This window comes from Podarcis cretensis, assembly GCF_951804945.1.
Source record: "Podarcis cretensis genome assembly, chromosome: 3".
NCBI classification, from domain to species: Eukaryota; Metazoa; Chordata; class Lepidosauria; order Squamata; family Lacertidae; genus Podarcis; species Podarcis cretensis.
Window position 1 is genome coordinate 86,762,181 of NC_137172.1, and position 24,210 is coordinate 86,786,390.

At 41.5% G+C, this 24,210-nt stretch overlaps 1 protein-coding gene across 4 annotated transcripts in view; it reads right to left on the minus strand.

Annotated features, from left to right (window-relative positions):
* Positions 1-1,126: 1,126 nt before the first annotated feature.
* The window catches only part of CD109 (CD109 molecule), a 69,060-nt gene continuing 45,976 nt past the window's right edge, over positions 1,127-24,210 (minus strand). For 2 of the 4 annotated variants that reach the window (XM_079970383.1, XM_079970381.1), the window contains exons 26-33: positions 23,827-23,992; positions 22,747-22,937; positions 21,201-21,356; positions 21,043-21,108; positions 13,442-13,584; positions 6,412-6,568; positions 5,069-5,171; positions 1,127-4,204 (exon numbers count right to left, since the gene is read on the minus strand). In XM_079970383.1, coding sequence (XP_079826509.1) covers positions 4,032-4,204; positions 5,069-5,171; positions 6,412-6,568; positions 13,442-13,584; positions 21,043-21,108; positions 21,201-21,356; positions 22,747-22,937; positions 23,827-23,992 — 1,155 coding nt within the window. In that variant the 3' untranslated portion in view covers positions 1,127-4,031. Of the gene's footprint in view, positions 4,205-5,068; positions 5,172-6,411; positions 6,569-13,441; positions 13,585-20,748; positions 20,779-21,042; positions 21,109-21,200; positions 21,357-22,746; positions 22,938-23,826; positions 23,993-24,210 lie in introns of those variants that run through there. The other 2 variants (XM_079970382.1, XM_079970384.1) reach the window with 2 other exon arrangements.

The following is a 24,210-nucleotide window of genomic DNA, read 5'->3' on the forward strand; positions in this document are numbered from 1 at the left end:
TAGCCATTGCTCTCAATAGAAATACTCACTCTTCTTCAGTATAGAGTGTGTGTGAGAGTGTGAGTGTGTGTTTGTATACGGACAGTTTTTTTAAAAAAAAATTAAAAAAACCTGAGCATACAACTTAGCAAAATATTAATGGGATATTTTAATTTGATGTAAACTGTCCGCAATTTTCACTTGAAACAAATCAATGATAACCAAAATATTTTGTGTTTGCAGCAATGGTGTGCATTCCCCCATCAATAATATGCATCCATATTATTTTAAACATATTATTTTATACATCCACACGATACAGCTTTTCTGCAATAGCCCAGATGGATGCTCATTATATTCTGTGCTTAGATGAAAATTGGGCCTGTAGTCTCTTGTTCAGTTCAAAGAATTCACTTGCATATATCTCACACTACCTACTCTGTTTTGAGCAACTAATATGAGTAGCAGGTGAAGCAGCAAATAGGATTTAAGACCCTAATCCACCTAGGATTGGGATAGCTAAAGGATTGTCTTCTCCCATGTGAACCTGCTAAGTCATTAAGATCTACTGGAGAGACCCTGCTTTCTTTCCATCTGAAGAGTGCTTAGCTGGGATGCAGAAGTGAGTTGTGCTGTAGCCACAGTGAGGGCTGTGGAACTTGGTTCTGAAGGAGACCTGCACAATGGCTTTGCGCCACCAAAAATGTTTGCCATTTTGCAAGAACTGGCCTGCCAAACTGTTGTCATTTTAAACTTCTTGCTTTCCATCTACTGTCTTCTACTCTCTTGCCAGTATTTTATCTTGCATTTTATTCTGAGTATTTCTTATTTTAATCTGTGTTATAAACTGTCTTGAAAATTGCATTGGAAAGGTGATGCTGGACTGTTCAAGAGCATAATTTTTTTCTTAAGTGGTTTGCTTCAAACAATAGTTGGTTTTCCATGAATGTTTGCATCAGGCTTTTATGACAAAGTGGGCTTATAACTTTAAGAGTGACCTAAAGCTATGGGAAGTTCGCTAAAGCTTCTGCGACCAAGGAGAGTGATTCTCAGTTCTTCAGGTACTTAAAATCTAGCTTCCATGTACAGTATGCTATTCCGTGATTTTTACTACAGACAAAGATTTTCCCGTGATCAACAAATATAGTAGCCTTGTATTTGAAAACTTTATATAATTTTTCTTTTCAACACAGTGATAGTACTGCCTGGATATTTGGCAAAACCAAATTCTGAATCCAAAATCCGCACATACAGTTCTGAATGCTGGGTTCACAGTAGCAAAAGATGAAACACAGAAGCTTGTTCCCATGCATACATTGCCTTTGCCAGATTGACAAATCTGTGACCTTGCTTCAATACAAACATTGCTTTTGCTGGATTATTGAAACCTCACCCACTACTGTCCATTAGTAAATCGAGAACCATCTAATCCAAAACAGAAAAATGTTGCCATTTAATAAAGTAATTACAATGACTTCTAGATTCAGTGGAAAGGACAGGTAGGCTATATAAGATGGCCCAGCCAGAAATTTAACACCATATGGTTGTTTTGCATTTTCACTTGAAAAGTCAGTAAAATATTTTAGAAATCCCAGAAAAGAAAACTGCAGCGATACCGCAAACTAAGGATCTTAAAATGTATACATCATTGCATAGTAGAAAAATATATAATCAAGACATTGCAAAGTTTGGACAAAACATACATGCGTAGGGAATAAAAATTAGTTATCTAAATGAAAGAGAAACGGCAGCATTAACAATTAGCAATCAGCCAAAGTTATGCATCTGTTTAAAGCTCTCCCTTTCAAATGAACAAAGACTTAAACACTTCATAAAACATGCACTTACCTGTCTTGCTCAAATAGAAAGGTTTTTAAGGCTGCAACCCTATGCATTTACCTGGAAACATGCCCCAATGAACTCAATGACACTTTCTTCCATGTAAATATGAATAGGATTATTTGTCACAAAATATAATTTGAATGCTAGTTATTTTGTTGGCAAATGCTATATAACAATTTTTGATAGTTGGTGTACAACATATTTGACATTTTATAAATGACATGCAATCGTATTGAGTATTATATAGTTTACAATTTATCAGATTTCATAGTTGATGGCTGCCAAAGTCAAAACAACCAGTATATGCCAACAAGACTAGAGCACTTAAGTGTTGAGGTAAGATTTAACATTCAAAATGTAAATGTAAATTCAAATTTCAAACTCAATTTCACTCTGGAAACTGGGCAAAAATTTGAATTTTTGCAAAATTGTGAATATTGGTGATATTCATCTAGGACTATGTACTAGTTGTAGTTTGTCCTATACCTTTTTGCAAATTGCAATGATTGCAATTTAGATAAGAACCAGATTATGAAGAACACTGCTACTTTTAACCTCTCATCTGGCTTTTCTTATCCACCCTGACCTTGAGTGAAAAAAGGCCTACTCTAGGTTCCATCTTAGCCTATACCATGTTTCCTTCCTTTCTGAGGATCTTCTCTTGCTTTGCAAGGCGTTTTTCTCTGACCAGCCACTGCAGGGGGGTTCTGTTACTGTTGCTTTAAAAACTATGGTAGCATTCTTACCACTGAGGTATTCAAATTCCTATGGGCCAGAAGAGCCCACCATGCAATTCAACAGTTCCTAATGCCTCTTCCCCATAGCACTGTGTGGGTAAGCTGATGCTTCATGCTGTCTTAGGTTGGGAGGCAGCCAATTCAGCTCCTGTTTTACTGCCCAGCAAGAAATAGGGCAAGTAATTTATTTTCTACTGTAAACTCAACATCACATTTCAGACCGAGGTGCATGAGAAAAACAGATGCCTTCAACTTGAAGATGCCTGCTTTTCACATACTTGCATTTAATAATAATAATAATAGCAATAACCAGATACCTTTTTTCTGGTACAAGTTGTCTTGAATAAAATTTAGCATTTTTCATTTTGTGACTGTGTGAGTGTAGCTGTTTAGAAACCACCTCAGTTTGCTTTGTTTGTGCCATTATTCAGTATTGTGTAGAAGAGGGGATTTCGGCAAGCCTAGCTTGTTGTGCCCCCTATCTGCTGGAAATTCTCCCTTCTACGCAACTGTTTAAAAAGTGCTAAAGAGAATAGGGCTCTTGCATCTGTAGCTAGGACTTGACCCTGTGCCATTAAAGTCAGCAATACTTGCAAATTAAATGTTAGAATAAAATGTGTCATAATCTAAACTGGTTTTTGTCAATCCAGTGCTTTCCAGATGTTTTGGACCACAACTCCTACTAGTCCTAGCCAGCATGCCTGTGCCGTCTGGATCTGATGGGAATTGTAATCCACAACATCTGGAGGGCACCAGGTTGGCAAAAGCTGAACTAAAAGGAATGTAAGGCTTTAGATAATGATATATTTTCTAAAAAATTTTTTTTAAAAAAACACATCTTATTTTTAATGTACAAATAAAGAACTATATACTCCTAATTTTTTTCCTCCAAATAAATCTGATCTCATTTAAATATTTATTTAGAAAATGAACATTAACGTTTACATGTTTTAAGTTCTTAATGTTACTGAACCACATCCAGAAATTTAGCACTTATATTTGATCCTTCTGTCTCTGGATACAGAAGTCTGGACTGCAATACTATACAAACTTACCTAGAAGTAACCCCCACTGAACTCAATGGGAATTATTTCTAAGTTTACATTGATAGGAATGTGCAGTTAATCCCTGAACTTTAATGGGTGCAGGAGAACATTCGGCTCTGACCTGGAATAATCATTTCAGACAGACTCTCTGGGGAGAAGTCTGGCTCTTCCTGATAATCATTTGGAGATGGCAAGTTCCTGCAAGAGTTCTAGACCTATCAGTGTGTTTTTAAAAATAAAATAAAATAAACTGATAGCTGTCACAGGGCCCAATCTCAGTTCTCCAAATTAGAACTCATCCCCTTTTCCTATCAGGTCTCTGCCTCCAATGAGTGGAAGTGAGGAACTTCCCCATCCTGATTTCCCTTGTGTAGGATGGCGAGATCAATAATACTCTTAGAAGTGCAACATGGGTAAGATGCCCACATTAGAACAACCAACTATACAACAGGCTTACATGTACTATTAACAGTTCACAAGAGAGGTAAATTAATGAAGAGCCATCCGCTGAACAAAGATCACATTCATCCTTTTCACAGAAGGTGCATGGTGACAAACTCTGCATCACTTCGGAGTTGTAGCTTCTCACTGCTCTTCTCCCTGTTGTGCGAGATTGGAGGAGTACCATTCACTACAAATCATACTTAAGACATTTTGGTGAGATATATTTGCATAAAGCTGAAGAGAATGTCTGAAAAGCTACACAGCTTTCATGGAAATCAGACCACTAAAATCCACAATGTGAAGTGAATCCATTTGACTTTGTCTTGAGAAAGCCAAGGGGCCCTAAATGATGTGTGTTCTGCAATGAAGTTCAAAATATTTTGCTATGGCACTAATTCAGGCTACAGAACTAAGCAGAAGCAAAACACTGGCGTGCATCCTAAGATACGTTAACTTAAAGAAGTTCACAGAAGGAGGGTTTCCTATCCCATCCCAACTATGTGTGTCTCTCCAAATGTCCAAAGTGTTTCTCTGTGGGGTTAGGACTTTCCAAACAACAGCAGTCCTGGGGGAATTGCTCAGAATTAGGCCTTGATCCAAATGTAAGTTAACTTAAGGAGGTTCATTGAAATGAAGTTTATCATCCTTTTCTCAGCAGCTCCCCATGCCCCACTGTTTTGGAGGGCCCTCCCAATAAGATTTTCAGCAGGTGCTGGGGGAGGAGAGGACGGGAAACTTTCTTCCCTTAAATTCCTAAAAGATAATTAAACTAAGGATCCAAGAGCAATTGTTCCTGCCGACCTCACCTCACGGTGTTTATCCTGTAAGAAATTCACCAAACTACATTCTGGAAGAATTTGTTTGTTCATTTTTTTCCCCCCTGTGGTATTTGATACTAGGGTATTTTCCATTTAATATGGTTCTTTTCAAGCTTAAAGGAGTCAATTATTCACTTTAACTAACTACAACTGCTTATTTCAGCACTGAATATGAGATATGTCAAAAACAATTGGCACTTACTGGGTTCATAATAATCCACCACAGTCACAGAGGCATCCTGGGTATTTGCCACTTTGAAGTCTCTCACAGCTGGAATGTCTACACAAACCTGTGTTTCATTTAACTAAAAAGTAAAAAGAAAGAAAACTTTCAAAGACTTTTTATATACTCCTAGGGTAAAGGCATGTAGCTGACCAGATGAATTAATGTCCTAACTTCTTGTTACTAAAATATAGCAACATTAACTGGTTCTGCTGGATCAGAATGAAGACTCCTCTAGTGCAGCATCCTGTTCTATCAGTGGCTACAGATGTGGTATGCATAGAAGCACTTCCTGCTTGCCTGTCCTAAACCTTCTAACATTCAGCTTTATTGGAAGAGCCCAGTATTATGAGAAGTGGAGGAAGGATTTCTCTCTATTCGCTTTATCCAAAACACACATAATTGTATATACAACTATCCTGTCCCATCTTACATATCTGAACTCAAAAGCCTTTCCTCATAGCAGAATTGTTCCCGCTTTTATGACCCCCCCCCACAACCCTACAATACTCTTTTTAAGATGTAGCAACCAGAACTGAACTCAGAATTCCAAGAGTAAAAATATATAGTTTTATTTTCACCCCCTTTCCTAATGATCCGTCTAACATGAAATTCACTTTTTTTCAAAGCAGCCACACACTAGGTCAACATTTTTATCAAACTATCCACCATGATGCCTACATCTCTTTCCTGACCAGTCACCTCCAGATCAAACCACATAAACGTAAATGTGAAAGTATGGGTTCTTTTGCCCCAATGTGCAATGCATTCCTCTTTGTACACAGAACACCTTGCATTAACCAACACATATAGCTGAACACATCCTGGCAGTGTGGATCTTTCATCTGCCAGCAGGAGTGGGCAGATTAGACTGCTGGAGCAGACTCATATATGAACTCATATACAAACATTAGTGCTAGTCCAGGAAAAAAATGTTCCATATTTGGGGGCAGAGATACACAACCCCATTAATTGCTGCTCCTTCCACACCTTGTGCAAAGAGTGCACACTAGGAACACCATATGAATCCATATTTCATGTGCTTAATACTGGTGTTTCACTGAACACTAAAAGGTCATATACAACAAACATGTCTTTAAAACAAAATAGTATTCCAAGTATACAGCTTTAACCAAAACCCTACTTTGGAGAAAGTAGTGCATGCCCTATGAGAATATTGCCCTGTTTTATCAGTTCCAGAAAGATAAATTTATTTTTTTGTTTAAACTTCGTAAAAATGTGATATCTGAATTTAAAGGGCAGGGGGTAGTAAAAAAAATTTTAAAAAATTAATTAAACCCTCATCCAGTATTTTGACTTACGGAGTCCAAATATAAATGGACTTTGCCTTCCGCCTTCTCCACTTTCTTAACTGGATCATCTAATGACATGAAACTGGGTGACAGAGAGAAGCCGCTCAGTAATCCAACCTCTATGAGGGCCATGCCACTCCTTGAAGATGAGCCAACACCCAAATACCTAACAAACAAAAAAGGGAAAAGAATAGTTTACATAGATATAAACTTACTCAAACATTCTATTGTAAATACTCCATGTAAAAGTATGGGTCACTTCATATGCTTAACTGAATAGGCAGCTCCATTTGCATGGATGGTGTATGAACCCATGGAGGAATGTTACTTTTCATCCACCCCAACAATGTCTACAAGTATAATCTATCTACAATGGGACAGAACCTGCATGTGATTTGAATGTCTTTCCACCCTTTTAAAGGGAAGGATTATGTTGATGACATGTGTTGTTTGTTTAGTCGTGTCCGACTCTTCGTGACCCCATGGACCAGAGCACGCCAGGCACTCCTGTCTTCTGATGACATGTACACACACATTATTCTGAATGGGGTTATACTCTCTCTGAAGAAGCAACGTGGGGATATTTCTGGAACCATTACTGTGGCTTGGGGCACAAGTGGCCTTGGGGCACCGGGATAGCCTAACCTCTGTTGACAAAGCTCTGGATCAAATTATTACAATGTGTTATATATGAGACTGCCTTTAAACTGCAGCTAATGCAGAATTCAGCAGCAAGATTGCTGATCTGAGCCTATGAAACCAATTCTGGCACAATTGCATTAGCTATCAATTAGTTTTCAGGCTTGAGTCAAAGTGCTTATTTTGACTTCAGGACACCAATACCTCAAGCACCACCTCTCCCCAACCTACTCAGACACTGCTTGTCAGAAGAGGCCCTTCTGTGTGCTTCCTCAAAGGAAGATGCAGAAGGTGGCGACGAGCCTTCTCAGTGGTGGCTCCCTACTTATGGAATGCTTTCCCCAGGAAAGTCTCCCTGGTACCATCATTGTTGGCTTTTAGGCACCAAGCTAAAACACTCCTGGTTATCCATGCCTGTGACTCTTAATTGGGAGGGCAGTGAGTTCTACTTTTAGCCTGCCTTCTTCTTTTAAGGAGGTGGGTAGGATTTGTTCTTTTATAAACATTCTTAGATGGATATGTATAGGTATTGTGTTTTATTGTTATTTTATATGGGGTTTTAATTTCTTTTATGCTCCAAGTGGCTTTGGGACATTATTTTGTGTTTGAATAGCGACCATTACATAGAATGAATGGATGAATACACACTCACAAAATAAATGTAGCAACAGTGTATAGCAAATATTTGCACATCTCCACCATCTAAATCGAGGAATTCAGTTCATACAAGTGTGTGAACTAGCCCCCAATTATCTGGTAGGTGAACCAACAAAATTATGACCAAGAATTGGGCATTAAATCCCCAATGTAATCTAACTGGAAAGTTTTAAAAATGCATTTCACTTTTGGTTGTTCTAATTATCCTAACCCTTAATTAAAATCCAGGGGTGCCGATTAGGAAACACAGCATGGCAATAATTTACAAAGAAAATTGCTAAGCACTTGTATGTAAAATTCATCTTTCTCAATTTGGAAAATATTATTAAGGACATTGTCAGAGCTGCCTCTAGGTCCCAGCTCACAGAGGACCAACGCTAGGCTGTAGTAATGTACAAAAGTCTTTATTGAAGTTCAGTTTCCATTTCAAAGCCACAGCGTGCAGCCCTACGTCTTAAACCCTAGATCGGTGAAGTCCCGTCTGAGTCTCCTCCCCTATGACACCTGTAGTCTTTGCAGGACTTCCTTGACATCTCTCTCGTGAGCCTCCTGCGATTCCGAGAAGATCAGAATGTCGTCCAGGAAGCAGATGCACTTCTTGTAGAGAAGCCCCGCTAACACGTGATGCATGAAGGCTTGGAAACAGTGGGAGCCATTTTGTAAACCGAACAGCATAACCCTATATTCATAGGTGCCCAAGGGCGTAAACATGGCCGTCTTCCACTCGTCGCCCTCCCGCATGCGTATAAGATTGTACGCTCCTCGTAGATCCAACTTGGTGAAGATGCGTCCCTTCCTCACCGTCGCGATCAAGTCGTCGATCTTGGGCATCGGGAAAGCCGTGGGCTTGGTTTTCGAGTTCAAGATTCTGAAATCAACTACCAACCTCTTTTGGGGCGTGTCTTTTTTCTTCACGAAGAACACAGGACTGCCCCCCCACTGCTTTGGATTCTCTGATGAATCCCCGCTTCAAGTTGTGATCTATGAACTCCCTGAGCTCTTGCAGTTCGTCTTCAGACATGGAATACAGTTTTCCAGTCGGCAGCGTCGCCCCCGGCAGGAGGTCAATCTTGCAGTCGTAGGGTCTGTGGGGAGGCAGCTTGTCCGCTTCCTTCTCGCAGAAGACCTCCAAAAACGCCTTGTACTTGTCGGGTACAGCTTGCAGCATGCCCAGTTGTAGCTGTGGGTCATCCTCTTGCCCCTCGTCCTCCTGGTTAGTCATGATGCAATGTTCTGCGCAGTAGGAGGAGCAGAAGGTCAATTTACGCTGGTACCATGCCAATGCCGGGCTGTGCCTGTCCAACCAGCTCATGCCCAATACTATGGGCATGTCTGACAGGTGGGTGACATTGAAGCTGATGACTTCCCGGTGATTTCCAATGCGCATCACCATTGGCGGCGTTTGCTGTACCACCTGTCCCCCCAGCAATTCTCTTCCATCGACTGTCACTACTTTCAGGGGCATCGTGGCAGGCAGGAGCGCTATGCTATGTTGCTTGATGAAATCCACTCCTATAAAGTCTGCATTGCTACCAGAGTCAATGGCAATAGGGACTTCCATGGTGAGCCCATTGGGAAGCTGGAGTGCTGCGGTGAGCTGCACCACTGGTTTGGGCGGGAGGGGGTCTGTGGGCTGTAAGATTCCTGGGGACTGCTTCACTGACTCGTCTGGCTGGGCCCCAGTGGCTCTGCTTCCAGCCAGACTTCGTCGTTTCCCTGCTGTGGTTCTCTCTGCTGAACTGCGTCTGTTACTGTTGCTGAGGCTGCAGTGTGCTTGTGGAGCCTCTGGGGGCACTCTTTTGCCATGTGCTGAGCACTGTCGCAGATGTAACACTTCCTGTTCCCTCTAGGAGGCTTCGCTTTGGCTGCTCCCGGTGTTAGGGCTCTGGTTGCTGACTGAGCCTTGGCACCACCTATCTCCATCGGCTCCTCTCCCCCTCCCAGTGGAGGCGTGGATTGAGCGCGCGCTGAGTCCCTGGGAAAGAAGGGAGGTGCTCTCGCTGGCGTGCGTCCCCAACGCCCTTCGTCTTTGCTCCAAGGACGTTCTTCCAGACGCACCCCAATCGTCAGCGCTCTCTGGACAACTTCTTGAGTGCTCTGGGGTCTCTCCCCCCTTGCGATTTCGTCTTTCACAGCCCCGTTCAACCCCTCCCAGAACAGGTCCCTGACGGCCGCTGAATCTTTTTCCCATCCCAGCGCGTTGACCAATGCAAAAAAGCGGGAGTGATATTGCCTCACAGTGGCTCTGCCTTGTTTCAACCCATGTATCTCTTTTCTGGCGACATCTACATCTATTGCTGATAAAAAACAAGCATCCATTGCCTTAATGAAGGCATTCGCGTTTTGGAGGGCTGCATCATCATCTCTCCACAGATTGCACAACCACGCTTTAGCTTCTCCATGGAGATGCGTTAGTATGAAGCCTACTTTCTCCTGCTCATCTCTAAAGTCCTTCTCCAGTAACTTTAGCGCAAAAACCACGTCTGCTCTGAAGTTAGGATAGTGCTGCAGACTCCCATCGAAATGAGACACAAGGCTGCCTCCTCTCTTTCCCAGCCCAATCCCCTCTGGTCTGGCTCCCGGTAGCCCCTGTTTAGTCAACAGTTCCAACCTGGCTTGCAGATCCTTGCAGACAGCAGCTGCTTCCTCTTCTCTCTTCCTGGACGCTAATATTTCTGCGTTAAGTTGTGTCACTGCGTTTTGCAGGGCTGCCATTTGTTCTTTGGTAGTCATCTTGTGCTGCTTTCGTGAGCTCGCGAAGTACCAATCTTCGCCCCTCGCTGCGTCCACTCACGTTGCAAGGTTTTAAGGAGACGGGACTTACTGTCAGAGCTGCCTCTAGGTCCCAGCTCACAGAGGACCAACGCTAGGCTGTAGTAATGTACAAAAGTCTTTATTGAAGTTCAGTTTCCATTTCAAAGCCACAGCGTGCAGCCCTACATCTTAAACCCTAGATCGGCGAAGTCCCGTCTGAGTCTCCTCCCCTATGACACCAGTTTAAGATCCTAGCCCTGCTCCACCTTTTACGCTGCTCTCTCCTCCTCTGGATCCTCCTGCCCGCTGGGGCATTGCCCTTTCTGGACTCTTCCGACGCTGAGTCGCTTAGCTCCTCCCCCTCCCTCCGGCGGGCTTTAGGACCCGGTTCCCAATCCTCATTCTCTGCTGTCCCGCGCTCCTGTACATTTGAACTTGCCTCTCGCGCCAGCCCAGTGACCTTTCTCCTAACCGTTACACTACTTCGGTCACTGCTTCCCTCTTCCGGGACACTGGCCGGATCTGACCTCTCCTCCGTTGTCCGACTTTCTGATGGAGGCGTGGTCAGCCCTGCCTTATCTTCTCTCCCTGGTGGGGAATGCACTGGCCCCGATCCTTGGGACTCTTCCGCCCCACTCTGCTCTGGTGGGGAAGCTGGTCCTGATTTCCAGCTACTGCTCTGGGAGTCCCTGCTGCCCCCTTGCTCCTGGGGCGTTCCCCTTGGGAACCCCCTACCCCTGGCCACTGGCGCCCCCTTCTGTGAATCTTCCGATTCGCTGGAGAGGCTCATGGAATCCCTCGGTCCACTGTCCTCTTCTCCTACGCTCCCCTCGGATTCTTCCCCTTCGCTCTCCATCTCCTCTCTTCCCTGTGCCTCTGCTCCTGAGCCCCTGACAGACATGCATTCGTCAGTTAATTAATTTGATCCAGATAGCTCCCCAGCCACAACTTGGAAATAACTATTTCCTTTGCTGTCTGCTGCTTCTTGGAATCACCCTAAGAAGCGGGGATGTAACTGAGGAGAGGTGGAAATGGCAAGAAGATGGTTTTAAGAAGCACATAGGCCAGTAAAAGATATGATGTGGAGACAAGAACACCCTGGGAGTGAACAAGAAGGGAATCAGTTTTTTCCAGCAAGAACTGACAGCAGTGCAGCAAAGTACAACAAACTCCCACTAAAATAAAACATGGCAAAGTTAGTAAGTCCCATTCCTTTGCATTCAATGGGCCTAGTCACAACCTTTTGATGGATTGTGTCCACTTGGCAGTTAGAATCAAGCAGAATAAAGTTATTGGAAAACTGACTGCTGCAAAACAAAACTAATCTAGCTCGTCTAGGCAAGCAGTAGCTGCAGAGTCTACTGACCGATGGACCCCTTCTGTCACCTGAGTTCCACTTCATTCACCACAAATGTGATGGGAAAATAAAGAGCTTGCTGATTGTCTGGATGCTTTCCAACATTTTGTAGTATTAAGTTTCTAGTTGATTAACCTGCTATTCAAGAATAGGTAAATCTGCAGAACACTTAACTAGTTGATGGTCTGTAGCACCTAAAATAATGCATGGAATTATAAATAACAGCACAATTCATTACATGTCATAAGTAATCTGACTGAGTTCAATGGAGCTTATTCCCAGGTATGTAGATATAGGATTGCAGCCTATATAACTAATTTATGTAATGGATCCTCTGGGATAATACCCCCCCTTTCTCTTTTTGCCTCCCAGAAGTGCTCATGAAAGTACCTTCATCCAGATAATCACACAATATAGTAGATGCCTGCAACTCACATAATAATGCTAACTCTCAGCTAGGCTATGAAAACATGTTTGTGGCTTTTTATTTTATATGAGGTAACACTTAAGTACCTTTTCATGAGGGGAGTTCTTCAAATAGGTGGCAGAAGGATTTTGCTTGGCAGAGACAGTAAACCACCACTGTTCTCTTGGAAAAAGAGTGTGTCTCCAATCTGTATTTTGAATGCCTGACAGTAGTTAAAAGTAATTTAATAAAACTGTATTTCTTTTTATATGGGGACAATTTGCAAGAGAGGAAGACTCACTTTTCAAAGCAATGCTCTCAGGCCTGGCAGCAGGGATGATTAAATACAGATATGGCTTTGAAAGAAATTCAGTACAACTGTTGGCTGAGGCTGGCTCGTGAGATTAAAAGGAAACAAAACCATCTGTGGGATGAGTCGCCAGGCCAAAGTAGCTGCTATTGAAAACAAATAACTGAATTGGAACTGGATATAATTATGTCTGTGTTGTAACTGCAAATAGGAAGAGAGCTCTGGTCATTGCCATCAAGGTATAATTGTTTTCTACAGAACTATTGTAGAAAAATAAAGTCCAAGAGGAATGCATCAGAATGCTAGCAGGAACCCCAAGGTTTAAATAAGTACAATAATTTTTTTTAATTAAAAAAAAACTAAAGGGGGGCATAAAACCACAAAGAGTTCGATGAAATCTGAATAGGATCAGTAACCACAGGATGTTGAAGATCAGTTGAAAAAGAAAAGCAGAAAACTTGGGGGAGTGGAGGGTGGAATGGAGTATCCTGAAAAATGACTTGGCATGCTGGCTAGCAACCTAAGTAGGGAGACTCCATGAAGATCGCTGGGGATGCCCTTGTGGAACCAAAGCAAAACGGGTGAGCAACCATTTAAAATCAGCTAGTTTCAATGCACAGACCTCAATGGAAGGAATGCAAGCTAATGAATTGCTATGTAAAAAAGGAAACAAATTTTACTGGCATTGTGAAGACTTGAGACCTGATACAAAGCATGTTTACTCAGAACTGTTCTGTAAAAATGATCATCTGTTCAAATCTGCTATTCCTGATATTTTTGCTTTATATACATGCAATCTTTGCTCCCTTGAGCTATTCATGTATGTGTAAAAAAATAATAATAATTGCCCTGTCCAAATATTATTAGAATTCTGTAAATAAAAGGGGAGGAGTGATAGTTTCACATATATACTTACCTGGTGCAAACGTTCAGCGTTAAGTGATTTATATCTTTTTTGTCATCCTTTACGACAACATCCAAGTCAAAGGCTTCCTGACTTTGTGCAGATCTCCGCCGCCTACTGGTATGTGAATTTTTCACGTTGTACATAATATTGAGCTACAAGAGTGGAAACATCAAACATGAAATTACTGGTGTGTATATAAGTGATATAATGCAAACATCTGAGATCAAACTGCAGGACTATGAAAGAGCTCTTGAAGAGAGGTAAGAATAGAGCAGTCTAGATTCTAGATCATGAAAACTTTATAGTTGTGATACAGTTTCAGCATCAACATTCACCACAGAATAATTTGAGTCAATCCAGAATGTAATAGAAGCAAAACTGCCAGGCTAATGCAAGTAAATTATGAAATCCCATGAGCATGCTGCCATTAACATTATGCTGCCATTAAGGACAGATAGGGATGTAACTTGTATGAATCTGAAGGCATTGCAAGATGCCGTTTCAACCATTGAAAGTGGATTAACAAAGAAAAGGTACTTCTGTACTTGGAAATATGCTAGTGATGCAAATATCATTTTATTTAATAATTAGACAGAATACTTTCTCAGAAAAACACTTCTGCATGCAAAAACATAGGATCTTAACTCTTTATTTTAATTTTATTACTAAATTTCCTATCAGCTCACCCAGACATTGAGCAAGGGTGACAGGGCAGGCAGAGGCTTATCTCCCATCTTACAACTGTGGTGCTTGACGCCATATCAGAGATCCTTTATTGCTAATCATAACACTTAGATCATAGATAGCAAATCTCTACACCTCATGACATACAGCTTCTGGTAACTGACAGGTATGTGTGGTTTGCCCAAAATGGCTTCACATGCCAAATTTAGAGAGTTTGTTGGGCCTAATTAGGCCCACAGGCTGGCTTTCCACCACTGTATTAAAGAAAAGTTGGAACTGATTTCCCAGGAATGAAACTCAGAAGAAATTCATTAAAATAATAAGTTTATAATATAGCATAGGTCATATGACTACCCACCCCCCCAAAAAAAATCTCCTTATCTCTCTCTTATATTGCAAAACAGAGTAAACATGAAACCATCCAGAAATAAAGGTTGCTTCCAAAACACGAACCCTTCCACAGTAAAATCTTAAGTGTTATTTACTAATGTAAATACTAATCACCTTAGGAATCAAGTGTTATTGAAGGCTTACTATATGTTACTATACATATACACAGTACATATGCTGCAAATAAAAGTATTCCATTCCATTAACCCTCTTCAAGGGAAAATATCAATTACATCCATAGCAAGAGACTACAACAGATAAATATTTACTCTCCATTAGTTTCTTTTCCAAGATCATTTTCTCTACTCCCTTCCTCTGTTTCACCCAATGTAGAGAGATCATGTGGGTAGGAGGCAAGCAAGAGAAGCAACCAGAGAATGTGGGGTGCTTGACCAAGGGCTTAGCCACACTTCCTCTTGTCCCACTGCTTTCCCCCCAGGCAAAATCACTTTTTAGCATTCAATCAGAGCAAACAGCAATTTGGGTTTTCCGCAGATTGACATTTGTTCGGATCTATTGCTAAACAGCTGGATTTCCCTTGGAAAGGAGATGGGCAAGGTGAAAACCCCTCAAACCCATGCTTTCTAAGCATGGCACAAGCCAAAGTGTGGAACAGCCCCTGATTAATTTATGTCTATCAGTGTCCTCTACTCATGAGGTTCAAAATGCAGGTTTGTAAAAGAATTTAGAAACCTACAGAGATAAAATTGGAGGGGAAGGGTACTATGGAACAATGCATAGTTCCCTCTTCAAAAAACAAAATTGTTACTTGTGGCAATGCTGCACACATTAGCATATAATATGTAGGTAGTCCCTTAGTTTATTTCCTCTCAAAGTTAAGGAAACTAAATACAGAACTGCTGTAATATAAAAAGACCCGCCCCCTCAAAAAAGCAAGGAAGGTAAAACACATCACTGTTTCTGACTGAAAACATCCACTCCTAAGGCCTCAAAAGAAGCCCATCAGGATCCCAAAATAATAAAAAATGTTGAACATGCTTTCTCCTTATTGGAGGCACGTTGTGAATTTGGTCAAATCAAGCTGGAAGCAAATCAGCAATTTGTCAACACCCAAAAGCTGTTGTTTTAGTATTTGCCAAGAGAAGCAAACGGGTAAGAATTTACCAGCAGCACAGGAACATCTGAAACAATATACTGAATGACCCCTTAAGGACACATTTAATTGAAAGAAGCTTCATGTTTAATCTTCCATTCCTTCTTGGTACTGGACAAAGAAAAGCGCACAGAGAAAGAAAGGCTCACAGAGGAGTGACTGAATATGATTTACCTGACTCCTTCCTTCTCCGCTGCATACGGTGCAAAGCAAGATTTCATACCACACGCAAAGAGCCTTTACTGACTCATTTTGTAGGGCACATCTGTATAGTGGTTTAGAAGACAGAGATGCATCCAGTGTACAGCCAGCCCTTCACAATTCACACACACAAGTACCCACAGCTGCCAACACTGGGGTTTGTGAGGACCGCAAAACTAATTAAGGTCTTGCAGACCTTTTCTACAATATGCAAACATTTGCTACACATTTTCTGGGAACAAACCATCTTCCCTTAAGATTGCACTTCTGTTCTAGGGCAAATGTATTTTACAAGCACTTAAATATACAATGTTTTGTATCTGGGAAAATGTGATCGTTTCTCCAGATTGTGCAGGCATTGTTTTTTGTAACTGGATGTAAGTGTGAGTGTCTGGGCATTTACTGGATAACGCTCACGTCTGAATAACTGAATTCATGTCTGTACTATTTTGTGATCTTCCTAGTTAAGGTTTTTATTTGTTTGAAATTATTGGACTGTTGAGTGTTTCCAGCTGCCTAACCTGAACACTGGCGTGCTCATCCTTACACTTTGCTTTAAGTGGCAAAACCCAAATTGGCCCTCCTCCCCCATTATGTAAAAACTTTAGGTTTTGGGTTTTTTTTTAATCTTTAAGGTGCAGCATAGTCTGAAGCAAAGTTCCTCATATCTTTATATACAGATGGGGACATTGCAAACTGTAGCTGGATCAGGATGGCTGGGGACACTCTTTTGTTTAATTGTGTGGAAAGGCCAGCAGTCTTGCTTGGCAAAAGTCATGTTCTGGCTGTGGGGCAAAATACATTCTAGACTCCTGGATCATCTCTAGATCCACACTACTGGTTTAGCTAAAATAAAATAAAAATTGCCAAAATAAACAGGAAGCTGCTGTGGCAAAACAGCACACTGAAAGGGACTATCCAGGAACACTGACGGATAGCTGGAATTCAGTGTTTGTAACATTTAGTGTAACTAAGCTTACCAGCTTCTGACCCCAAAGAGGCTCCTGTTCCTTCCACGAAGCACAGCAGCTCCTAGCACACTAATGAAATAGCAGGACAAACTGCACTCCAGCAACTACTGACAGCAACACAGCAATCTTCAACGCCAGTCACTGGCAGTCTTATTAAGTTTTTTAAAAAAAAAAATCTGGCGGCAGTCCTTGCAATATTCCATCTGAAATGTGTCAAGTATTTGGAAAAATCTCCTACCAGTCCAGGAATCCTTTGCTTTCCTATGTTTATTCTTAAGCCTCTGATCATAGCAAACAGATGTCTGGATGGAGGTATATGCTAAAGGGTTATCTTCAGCAGGAGTTTCTTCTCCAAAGTATTTTATTTGGCTGTTAAATTGAGTGTTAAGGAAGGAAATGGAATGTTAACTAACAGCACAATCCAGCACGTGTCTACTCAAAAGTAAGACTAATGGGGCTAAGTCTCAGGTAACTGCATGCAGCCTAAATTGCATATAAAAACAACAAATGCAAGCACCTGTAAAAATGGGTCATAAACAACCTCATAAAACCAGATGGGTATTATCTCAAGGGAGCCCTGTCAATGTCCAGTGTGTTAAGAAGTTCAAAATATATTTAATTTGGTTAAGCAGAGTTAAAACCCTAATTTCAGGGAGTTGCATCTAACAAGGCTGTTCTGTTAACACAAGGACTTCTGCTTGTGAAAGCACAAGTCAGCTGCAGAAGGTCGGCGGAATCCCCAGAACCGATCTGGGGGGCACATGGAGGAAAGGAGAGAAAAGGGAGAAGTTTTGCTGCACAAGCAGATGTTCTTGCGTGAACTGCACAGCTTTGTTGGATACAACCCCAAATAAGCATGTCCATCTTGACTAAAACAACAAGGCCCATTAATTAAAACCAATTTGGATTCCTCACTTTGCTGCAGGTATATGCATGGAACAGATGTTAGTATCCAAAACAAAAGAAAGGGCTTCTGGAAGTCAGGCATGACATTGCCAGGGGTTTCAGCTAGATCAGCCCATTTCACAGTGAAGAGTTTAATTAAGGATGCTTTCTTCCAGCCAACAGGAAAGCTTGCTGCGTAAGTTTATCAACAGTAGACACAAAGAGCATAACAACTATGCCTTTGATTTTGATTTTTTTTTTTTAAATCCAAGATAAATAAAGTTTCAAACAGGCTGACCAGAAGGCAATAAAGATGCTGGGAGACCTGGTAAGGAAAAAAATAATAATACTCAGATGGATATAAGATACTTAGGAATAGACAGATCTCCTAAAAATCAGGCCTGTGTTATTAGAATTGCAAAGGGAGAGGCAATAATCAATCACCAGAAGGTCTCCACAGAACTGAATGGAGGGGAAAAACTTGTAATGGAGCCTACCAGGTACCTCCCAACCCAGTCCCACTGTTTCTGCAGTTCCAAACAGGCACAACATCAGAAAAAAAATTACTGATCCCTTTAACAAGTTGGCTACACATGGTTGGCAATCTGCATTTTGTTGGTGAGCAGCATCTTGTGAAGACCTGCCAACAGAGGACCTGCACCAGTTACCAAATGTGGCTGGCCACTATCGTGCTTCCTCATCAAATTCTTATTTGCTATCAGACGACTCCTTTGGTTAGCTGCTGCACAGCTGCGCAGCCTTAAGTACAAAAAAGAGTTTTTACAACCCAGAGCCTTTTAACAGGATAGAAATGTTTCCTGCATGTGGTGAGTAGGACGAAGATGTCCTCCTATTACTCATTTTGCTGTTATTTAAAGAAGAAAACTAGGCTGTGTCACGTTTAAGGGCTCTGGAAGTGAGGAGCAATCTGCAGGATGCCTCTGGAGGAGTATCGTCAAGCCTTCTGCCAAGCCCCACCCAACCTTCCACAAGCTCCTTGTGCAGAATAGCTGTGCCATGCAAGGGCATTGGGAACAGCTGTGGTAGCCCTTGGCCTGAGCTTCAACAGGAGGGGACAAATTGTTCTGCCACACCAGGGTTGGGATGTGTATGCCAGAACATATGAGCTGCTGCTTTGCAGCAATGGCTCACAGGATAAGGGAATTAATATAGCAAAAAGAAAGAAAGATGGTAATAATCACATGCGATTTCATATCGCGGATGAAAAGCAGATCTAGCTTGTGGGCTGAAGTGGCGGGGGGAAATAACCCTTTGAAGGGTATCACAGTTCTTTTTCGTTCGGCAGGATTCCTGCCAAGTAAAAGGAAAGACAGGAGGTGGTTCCAGCAAACCCAAACTGTATTGGATGAAATTATTCCAGAAGTCTTTATTTCTTTTGCTCTGCCAAACTACAGACGAGAAAGTGCAGGGTCTTGGAACTGTATCACGGAAGACCCGTGCTTTAAATCTGTTTTTGCTATAGTCAAGGAAATAATGGCTTTCCAGCCATCTGCCTTGCTCTGCCCCCCAGCTACAGGAATCTCCTACTTCGTCAAAGAAAAGTTAGTGCCAAGCTGTACCAGATTTCCTGAGTCTCTAATGACCTAGTGGTAAGGATAAGCCGTGTAAGCCTGGAAGGGTCAAGCCCCACTAATAGCATAAGGCTACCACTTGTGATGGTAGCCAATGCCACTTAAAAAGTAACAAGACAATCCTATCCACACTTAATTATGTGTAAACTCCATTCGTTCAAGTGGAAAAATCTTAAGGGGAAATATGCATAGGATCAATGTTACTGTTAGGAAACAAGTACATATGCACTTAGTAAAGGGTAAAGGGACCCCTGACCATTAGGTCCAGTCGTGGCCGACTCTGGGGTTGCGGCGCTCATCTTGCTTTATTGGCCGAGGGAGCCAGCGTACAGCTTCCAGGTCGTGTGGTCAGCATGACTAAGCCACTTCTGGCGAACCAGAGCAATGCACGGAAACACCGTTTACCTTCCCGCCAGAGTGGTACCTATTTATCTACTTGCACTTTCGAACAGCTAGTGCTTTCGAACTGCTAGGTTGGCAGGAGCAGAGACCGAGCAACGGGAGCTCATCCCGTTGCGGGGATTCGAACCACCGACCTTCTGATCGGCAAGCCCTAGGCTCTGTGGTTTAACCCACAGTGCCACCCGCGTCCCTTATGTACTTAGTGCTTGAAGTCAATTTATTGTTGCAATAAATTTAAACCCATAACAGAATGCTTATGTTTGATTAATTCTAGATTTAAAATTAGTCTGATAGGTTCATTATTTAAAAAGAAGCTTGTGATATTTTGCAATTGTTGTTAACTTTTAGCAGTCTGACTGTTGTTGGAAACAATTCCTGCTAACTCCACTACCTTCAAATATGATGGATGAGCAAGCAATTGCCTTCTGTGATACCGACAGAATTCTTGGCCTCCACTGCTGGAACTGAAATTATTCTCAAACACATTTGAACTTGATGGTAATCAGAAACAGCATTTATGAAAATGCACACACCAGAATAATTCCAATTTACAATGCTCTGGTTTCTTACTGAGATTTTACAGGAATAACATATAGTTTACTCTTCGACTTCCGCCAGTGTTGAATTACAGCTGATGAATGGCTGGTTACTGTTTATCTGCTGCAGATTAGTTTGTTTGTTGCACAGAATTCAAGTCATCATGGAAAGTGATTCATGTAATTTATGCACTCAGTTTAATACCTTCTATGGGAATTAAAGACAAAAGTATGTGATAAAGGTATTGGATTTCTACGCTAACCTATATTCTGCACTCTTGCCACCTTCAAACTACAAACAACATTATCTCTTCTGGCAGCATCTACAAATGGTGGGAAGGGATGGAAAAATTCCACTGGGTGAAGGTCATCTGCCCACAGGAATTAAAAACCAAGCCATAGATTATTTATGTTATGGACAGCCTTACTAGTTATCATATGATTGTTATAATTGAATGATAGAGCGCTTTAAGAGAGTCCAGTACAAGGGGCAGATAAAACACACTGGAAAAATCCAAGTTATTTAAGTCACAGGTACTCTAGTAAGTGGCCTAGTTCACATAATATTGAGTCCACTTTTGAAAATGAAAATGTAATCCAACTTAAAAGTAGCCATGGTGGACTTAGGGCTTTCAAATTTCAGTGGCATTCTGCGCAATGCCAAAATCTGGCACCCCCCACCCGCCTTCTGTTCTAAATCACTGTTGTGGCGCCCTGTTAGCTCAGCGACCAGTGCGGGTGAGCCAATCGCACACCCCTAAATCCACCTCTGAACGTAGTTTCTAGTTCAAATAGCCTTCTGAAAAGAAAGTTCCACAAAAGCAACATCACATACCTGGAAGAGTCCCAAGCCACGGCCGCTTGCAAAAACTGTAACTCCCACTGGCTGTGTAGCTGCAACCTAAAAACAATGGTGAGTATTAGCATGTTCAAAAAAGCACAATGAACTGAATGCACTGCACTGAAAACAGAAGGGCTTCTTTACTACAGTACCTCTTTGGTCTTGAGAAGTAAGCGGTTTTCATTATTAATTCTGAACACAACTGGATCGTTTTCGCTAGATGGACTGACAGTTACATCCATTTCTGTTTCAATGCCAGTAGTAAGCATTGCACAGGCACTCAAAGCCTGCAGGGCCACTATAGTGTCCTGTATAGAGAAGCAAGAACAAATTGTTTAATACGGATGCCTCTAAAGTAAGTAGGTTCCAGCCTGCCTTAACAGTTGGATTGTCTTGCTCTTTGAGCTGAGACACACAGGAGTCTCTGAACCGCTGCTCCAAACATGTAGTTTGGACCAATGCTATAGCCAGTCAGAGTTCTGTTCTAGCCTATTCATAGCTGAATGTAAGTACATAGGACCCATGGACACAAGGAATGGGAGATGAGGCTGGCAGATGCAATCTTCCTTCTCCCTTCTTCACATATGCATTGGCACCCAGACTGAATACTTGAACAGGGTGGTGGATTTCCTATTTCTTCTGCTTGCTGCCCAAAGAAGCTAGGCAGAGCACCAAACAGTATTTGCCCTGATCTTTAAAAACTATAATGGTTGCATGACAAATGCTTGACAAGTCACCTTTATACAAAAGTTTAAAGTTTTAATAAGGAAAAGGGACAGGGAGGGCAACGCCCAGCATGAGAAACGAAACTGCTGCATAAAAATAATTGCAGGAATTGGAATGCTAACACTGAACAATCATGGAACATGGAATGGGCTCTGCCAGTTTGTTGCTAATATTGATGGTTCAGTTGGTAGAGCATGAGACTCTTAATCTCAGGGTTGTAGGTTCAAGCCCCAGTTGAGTAAAAGAGGACTGGACTAGATGACCCTTATGGTCTCTTCCAACTCTACAGTTCTATGATCCTAGATAAAGTAATTGGTCAAACATCATTATGGAGTACACTCAGACCTAACCTCAGTTTTGAATTCAATCCAAATTCAGTTTTCTATCTACTATGCCACACTTGCTCACACTCATTTTTATGGAAGACTCCCAAGAGAACTGGAAGAGACCAATTGGAAAGCCTTCTAATTATCAAAGAGCAATCTGTTAAGTGTTTTCTTAGGTTTTAATGATTTGATAAATGGTTTTTCCAAGTAGCAAATACCCATCAGTAATGAATTCATTTCACTTCACTTCTATCCCATCTTTCTTTTGTCACAGAACTCAAGGTGGGATTCTCCATTCATGTGTTGGTCACATCAAACCCTACTTTGCTGCAACATTTGTCCACAGACAATGCTCTGGGCCTGTTAGCAATCAGGCTGTGGCTTTGGCATGCATTTTGTATGAGGTACTGACAGGCTCCCTTGAAGAATCAAGCATTTCTTCCTTTCATCCTCAAAAACAAATGAACTCCTTGCAATTTAGAAACCAATTACCAAGCAGTTAATTTATCACAAGTTCAAAACAGTGCTTTTCGAAGTTTCCTGTCTAAGGTTTAAAAGAGAAACTCCATGACTGGAGCCACAAAAAAGACTATTAATAATTATGAAAAGACAACAACAGTAAATTTTGTAAAGATGACTCTCTAACCTGTGTAGAAGAATAGCCTCCCAGGTGGTTTCTTTGCTGGCTTAACCACTTCATAATAGGGATCCCCTCTAATAATCTCTGTTGTTTAGCATGAGACAAAACAGCATAGCCTGCAACCTCAATATCTACAGACTGAGGCTGCCAGGAATCAGACAGTTGAGAAGCTTGTGATATCCAGAATCTGAGTTCTTCTGGAAAAAGAAGCATAAACTTTTCACATAGCAGCAACAAAATAATAATAATAATAATAATAATAAGCCTTTCACAACTAAGAAACTATAATAGTCTGAAGTCCACATACAGTCAACCATTTCAAATATCAATTATTTTGAAAAGAGCATGGCTGCCTAGCTAGAATCCTGAACAGGAACACTCCACACGGCAACATTTTGTTGCAGGTGCCACTTGAAAATGAGTATGATGCATGCATGGGCAAATTAATAAAAACTTATTGACTTATCAAATAAAAGAAAGGCGGTAATCCACTTTTTGTTTATTCAAGGAGAAGCCTACAAAGCTCAAATTAAGTTCCAGAAGCATTCCTAATATTCTCAAAATTAAAAACAGTGACCACCTTTATAACTAGGGTTTTGTTGGGGAGGGTTATAAATAATGCTGTATCTCAGGTTCTATAGGTTTGATTGACACTTTCTTTATACTAACACAGCGTTTCTCAGACAGTGGGTTGGGATCCACCAGTGGACCACAAGCCACTTTCAGGTGGGCCTCAGCCTGGCCAGTGCCTCCTCACTTGCCTACCTCACCCCACAATAAGTGCCATGGCTGGAGGATAGACACGTTTGGGGTAAGGGAAGGGAAGGGAAGGGAGATCTCCATCCTCTGATGGGAAAGAGGGAGAGAATGTGTTGAAGGAAATTAAAAAGTGAGAGGGAAAAACCCATGCCAAATTCTGCTTCCATCTGCCACCATTTTGTGACTGGTTTGGCCCCTGCACCACCATTTTATGACTGGTGGACCTTAGTTATGTCATATGGATCCTGGGGCTAGAAAGTATGAGAACCCTATACTACCATAGTGGTTGTACCATCTGCAATTGTAAATTCAGTTGTCTTACACTACCTTGATGTTCTGATCTCTCATTCAGCAGGTCCAGAGCTCGCTTTGCTTCCGCACTCTTTGCCAGCGATAAAGCGTAAGTCACAAGGGCAAGCGTATGATTATCTGATATGCCTTCACTTAATTTAAATTCCAGAAAGTCCAGTGCTTTTCTTATAGCATAATCATACTGCAGAAAGAAAGATATGAAATAAGCTATGAACTCCCTTTAACCAAGCAAATGTTAAATTGCAATCTTCATACATTAATGTCAGGATTGTGTATATGCTGTAATTCCACAAAAAAACAGAGAATGTTGGCTTGATCACATAAATCCAGCGGTCTGAGAATCTTAGCTTTCTTTTTAAAAACAGCAAGTTTCTAGCCTTTATGGCTGAAAAAATGCTT